Source organism: Thermobia domestica, chromosome 2 (assembly GCF_964235325.1).
Source record: "Thermobia domestica chromosome 2, izTheDome1.hap1.1, whole genome shotgun sequence".
Classification (NCBI taxonomy): domain Eukaryota; kingdom Metazoa; phylum Arthropoda; class Insecta; order Zygentoma; family Lepismatidae; genus Thermobia; species Thermobia domestica.
In genome coordinates this window covers 309,729,206-309,735,205 of record NC_137455.1, presented here as the reverse complement: position 1 = coordinate 309,735,205, position 6,000 = coordinate 309,729,206, and the positions used below count along the sequence as shown (strand labels likewise).

At 33.2% G+C, this 6,000-nt stretch overlaps 1 protein-coding gene across 7 annotated transcripts in view; it reads left to right on the top strand.

Annotated features, from left to right (window-relative positions):
• Positions 1-901: 901 nt before the first annotated feature.
• The window catches only part of LOC145678611 (uncharacterized), a 150,217-nt gene continuing 145,118 nt past the window's right edge, over positions 902-6,000 (top strand). For 5 of the 7 annotated variants that reach the window (XR_014130414.1, XM_081748962.1, XM_081748964.1 and 2 more), the window contains exon 1: positions 1,529-1,852. Coding sequence is in view for 5 of the 7 variants with exons in the window: in XM_081748962.1 (XP_081605088.1) it covers positions 1,721-1,852 (132 nt within the window). In the remaining 2 variants the exon portion in view is untranslated. Of the gene's footprint in view, positions 1,045-1,526; positions 1,853-6,000 lie in introns of those variants that run through there. The other 2 variants (XM_081748965.1, XM_081748960.1) reach the window with 2 other exon arrangements.

Sequence of the window (6,000 nt, the reverse complement as noted above, 5' to 3'; positions counted from 1 at the left end):
CACCACACAGACAGAAGTTAACGAGGACAATTAAAACTCCCATGTCTGAAGTGGGATTCGAATCCACGACACTCACAGCAAAAGATACACAGTCTAATGTCGCAGACTACTCGAATATGGCTGTCGGGTTTTCTCGGTTAAGCGGTAGCATATTTAAGGTAACTGATTATTTTAAATGTTGCTCCTAAATAGAGACAATCTAAGTCTTATGTATCAAATATTTCCTGCGATAATACCATACACTCTCCATCTTCTATTGACGAAAAGCTATAGTTACCCACATTATCTAGTACAGAAATAAGTTCTGATTCTCTAATAGCTGCTGAACGCGATAGTCAAGGTTCACCGAAGCATAGGCCTTATCTCCCAAACCCACACTGAGATATTGATGCTATTGGAGTGACTGAAAAGTCATCATGGGTAAGTGAATTGCCCACTTGTCAGGATGAAAGGTGATGGTGATGTGAAATGCGGTGCTGTCAGAGTTATTACTTATAATAATTGGATTTATAATTTTCTATGCTGTCATAAACTCTCTTCAAGAAAAATATTAACTGTTAATCTTAGCTTTGAAAGTGTTACATCACGAGTTTTATTGCATTCTTTAAGTTGCATATAAATATCTTCATTCCGGAATTATCGGATTATTTTAAAGATAAACTTTCACATCTCTTCTGATTTACGAATATCTAAATCATGGTTGTCCTCTTTAAGATTAATTAGTGATATTTTAACTCATTTCGAACCAACTATATTGTAAGGTTCCGCATGTCCCCATAACCTACGATAACCATTGTACTGCACGTGCCAATAGTAAACAAAAGAGTCTCGTGAGAGAAGAAAGTTTGTTTTGCGTGAAAGCGTTGCAAGGTGCAGAGATAAACAGACAAACAAACAAACAAACAATGGAAATAGATGATTATGCTCTAATAAATTGTGTTTTTGATAAGATTCCATTGTGGACCCAAGCTAATCCAGATTACCACAAACGACACGTCGTGAACAAATTATGGGCAGATGTAAACAAGGAACTTGGAGTGGAAGGTAAGTATATTTTTCTTTGTTTTGGCTTTAAAATATGAAGATTTAATTAATAGATGCACCGCAACTTTCTATTCAATTTATATTTCCTTTTTGTTCCTCAAATAATGATTTTACGAATACATGTAATTATTGACAAATATGTTTGAAACAGCAAAAACGGGTTTCTTTACTCGTGGAGAAAATTTTCTTAGAAAGTAATTTGATTCTGAAATCTCTAATTTTATTTAATTAATGTATTTTAAAGTGAAAATAATAGCGGTTACCACGGAAAAATAATAATATCGGGGCCAACATTCACTATATTTTGCACACAAAGGTAATTAATTGATATTATTATTGCTATTTAAGCTCTCAAGAATTTAAGGTATGAATTTTCAAGCAAAAATATTTCACATTGAAGCTTTGAAAGAGACCTTGATTCGCATTCGAAATCTCATTCGGGAGCAATGGATGCGCGGCCTGCTCCAGACCTGGCAATGCTGGTTCTTTGCTTCGTATCCTTCGATTTGTTGTGTGAATGTTGAATTTGCACATGCACATGCCAAAACGATGTGGGACGCTGGACGCAGAAGCTATTCGAAGGGAGGGAAAATGTGCGATTTTAAAAAATAGCCACTAATGGAAAGAATACGAATTTAGAGTTTCTGTTATTTGAATTTTAAAATGTCCTAACAAAATGACTAGTTCCAAAGTTGATAGATTATGTCGTCTTTGTGCAAATGACTGCAGAAACAAAGTTGGGATATTTGATTCAGTCGGTGAATCTAAACAGTTATATTGCAAGATTCGTGCGTGCCTGCCAATAGTAGTAAGTTACAGTACATGTATTCGCCAATAATGAGCATTATCCTTTTTTTTTTTTGGGGGGGGGGGGTTCTAGAATACAGTTCCCCCATGTAGGTTGATTTCTTATTTAATTCAAATAGTATTGCCAAGCGAGCGTCAGCGAATGAAGGCGGGTTAGAGCGATGCAGGGCACGTTGCTTTCAGTCTTTATTACAGCTAAATAGGAAGGGGACCTGTGTTCTAGAACCTTGCCTCCCCCCCCCCGTTTTTAAGGGGGACAAATTCGTGCAGGTTTACTTTTGGCACACCACTCGTAATACTTGTTGAAAAACTCTTGCTCTGATTTCCTCCTTGTCTTCTAAATTATCTGTGCTCGGCGACATGAAAATATCTCACTTGGTATAGATCAAATTCAAAGGGTCCATCAGAAGTAATTGTTGAAAAATTGCAATTTTCTTACGAATTGCCATACCGATAAATACGGCGTTTCGCGGTATGGCATAGAAGCTACGTTTCCGCTGGAGAGCACGAATGCTATCTGATCAAGTTAGGGCAGGGCTGTGGCTCAGGGTGCGTTCGAAGGAAGCAGGCCCGTAAGCGACGGAGGGTATACACTTAAAAGAGTAGTGAAAACTAGTGGGTTTTAAGAATGGTAATAAATTGAATAGCACGATTCTTGGTTCCTTACTAGTAGCGCTTGTAAACTTTACAGTACACGCTCCAGCTTCATACCGATAGGACCACTTTAGATAAGATAAGCTTTATTGTCATTAAACAACATTTGTTGTAATAGACATTGTCAAATATAACATATATATATATATATATATATATATATATATATATATATATATATATATTTACAAGTTTTATCACACTACCAGGCAAGTTTTATCTATGTATCATTGTTCTTGCTTTCAACTCTTGATAACAGATTTTTTCAAATTCAGAGATACTATATACAGAATTGCTTATAAGGAAGGATTTACAAAAGTTTTTGAAGTTGTCGTGAGGCATTGTGCGTACATTTTGTGGTAATACATTAAATAATTTCATACCTGTATACTTATAACTCTTTTGAGTAGTGGTTAACCTAACTTGTGACATATTAAGGTCGCTTTTATGCCTAGTATTGTAGGAATGAACATCGCTTCGGTGATTAAAATTATCTAAATTTTCTTTTATATACATGAGACATCGATAAATAAATAAAGAAGGCACTGTCATAATTTGAATTTCCTTAAACACTTCCTTGCATGATGCTGTTTTAGGCAATCCCTTAATTATTCTTACTGCTTTCTTTTGCCATTTGAAGACATTCTGTGCACCAGAAGAATTGCCCCAGAATATTATCCCCAGAATTTAAAAGAGTATAGTAGAGTAAGGTAGGGTAGAATAGAATAGAATAGAATAGAATAGAATAGAATATTTATTGTCATTAAACAACATTTGTTGCAATAGACATTGTCAGCATATAAATGAATATATACAAAGAAAGAAAAGAAAAAAAGTTACAATTTACACTTGTCTTCAAATTCGTTGATACTATAAATAGAATTACTTACAAGAAAAGATTTACAATATTTTTTGAAATCATTGTCACACATCATTCGTATATGCACTGGCAAAGTATTATATAATTTCATTCCTGTATATTTATAACTTCTTTGTGTTATACTTAGCCTAATATAAGGCGTATTTAAGTCATCTTTATGTCTAGTATTATATGAATGGATATTATTACGATAACCTAAACTGCTCTCATTTTCTTTAACGTACATAAGACAACTATAAATATATAGAGAGGGAACTGTCATAATCTGTAAATCCGTAAAATATTGTCTACACGATACACTATCAGTTAAACCCTTTATCGCTCTTATGGCTTTTTTCTGCCATTTAAAGACAGTCTGGGCACCTGGTGAATTTCCCCACAATATTATGCCGTATTGTAGATGAGAATGAAAAAAGGCATAGTATGCTGCAAGAAGCATTGTTTCTGTAACTGTTGTTTTCAGTTTACGTAATAAAAATATCACTCTAGATAATTTCCTGCATAAATTTTCAGTATGTTCACTCCAGTTTAATTTCGGATCTAGATGGATTCCCAGTAGTTTTACGGAATGGTGCATATCTACCTCATTCATATGATTACTAAGAGAAAAGTATATAGTCTCTGTTTTAGATTCATTTATATAAAGTTTATTGTGTTAACCATATAGATGATATTTCAAGCATTTCATTGCTTTTATTTTTAACACTTACTAAATTCTTACACGTATTTAGAAGAGTTATATCGTCAGCATATAACACAGATTTGCAAGGTAGGAAACTCGGGAAATCATTTATATAGATAAGAAAAAGTAAAGGTCCTAACACACTACCCTGAGGTACCCCTGTCGTTACATCCAAAAATGTTGATCTTTCGTTAATAATACGGACAGATTGACGTCTATTACTAAGATAGGACTTAATCAATGACAACTCAGTTCCCCGAATACCATAATAATATAATTTTTCAACCAATATATGATGTGACACCGTATCGAATGCTTTACTTAGATCTATCAATGTTGCACACGTATTTAAATTATTTTCGAAGCTATCTAATATGTGTGATACTACGTTTTCTACGGCCTTAATCGTGGAAAGGCCAGATCTGAACCCAAATTGCGAACTGTGGAATATTTTATTTTGTTCAAAGTACATTGATAATTGACTTTTGATACATTGTTCAAAAACTTTTGAAATAATTGGGACTAATGATATAGGACGGTAGTTATTAGGATCACTTTTATCATTTTTCTTATGTATAGGTACTGTAACTGTCATTTTAAGGCAGTCAGGAAAGATTCCATCTAAAAGTATCCAATTGAATAAGTAAACCAAAGGATCAATTATAACATCAATTATTTTTCGAAACAAATTATTAGAAAACCCATAAAGATCTTCACTATTTGAAGATTTTAATTTGTTAAGAATTTGTAAAACAGTCCTGGTATTTATTCTAGTCCACTGAAAATTCAAGTTAACGTTATTTAAGTTTTGCTGTGCTAATAAACTACTAAAATTATAGATTTGATTTTCAGCAGAAAAGTCTTTACTTTTTGACTTATCACTTAATTTCCTTATGTTATTTACAAAATGTTCATTGAATTCATTGGCGGATATTGGTATGGGGTCTTTAATATTGCATTTTCCGATTTCCTTATTGATTATAGACCAAGCCGCTGCACACTTGTTTTTTGAATTATTTATCCAACTTTCGGTTGCAGTAATTTTTGCTGCTTTAATCTCTTTTCTGTACATCTTTTTAGCAATTTTAAATCTCTCTTTATCTCTAGATAAACCTGTTATATTAGCAATATTATACAATGTGATTAGTTTATCCCGCTTAGATCTAAGATGTGGTGTGTACCAATTAGGAACTGTTTGTGAATGTATACTTCCGTATGTGGTATACCTCTTAATCTTTTCTGGACAACATTCATTTAAATATAGAATCAAAGTATTGATAAACTTATGGAAAGCTTCGGAAACATTGGCACATTCAGAAAATAAATTTTCCCAATTAAGATTCACTAATGTATATCTCAGATTTTGTATGTTAAGTTCACCTAACAATCTGAATCGTTTAATTACTTGATAGGTAGCGTTCATATGTAACATCACAGGGAACAATAGCCATACACCTTCATGGTCAGACAACAAAGGTTGTACAGTACCACATAACAGGCTAGTTTTGTTTTCATTAGTAAAAACATTATCTAAACATGCAAAGTTTCTTGTGGGCTGATCATTAATGTAATAAAAGTTATGGGACCTAAGAACATCACAAAGTAGTGCTTTAATGGGTGTACTAATAAGGACGTTAACATTTATATCGCCAATATAGAATATTGTATGATTTTTGTATTTATAAAGATAGCTGTTTAATTTCTCCCAACCACTAAGAAAAATATGCATATCTGAATTCGGTGTCCGATACAACGTAATAACTATTACTCTGTTATGTTTAAGTAACACACCAGCTACCTCAAAATGTTGTTCTATGCAAAAACAAGTTAAGTCAAGAAAAGAGTATTCAATACCTATACCATTTTTTATATAAATGCCTACGCCACCGTGTAATGTTTTATCCCTACAGAAAATAGTAGCTAACGTGTAACC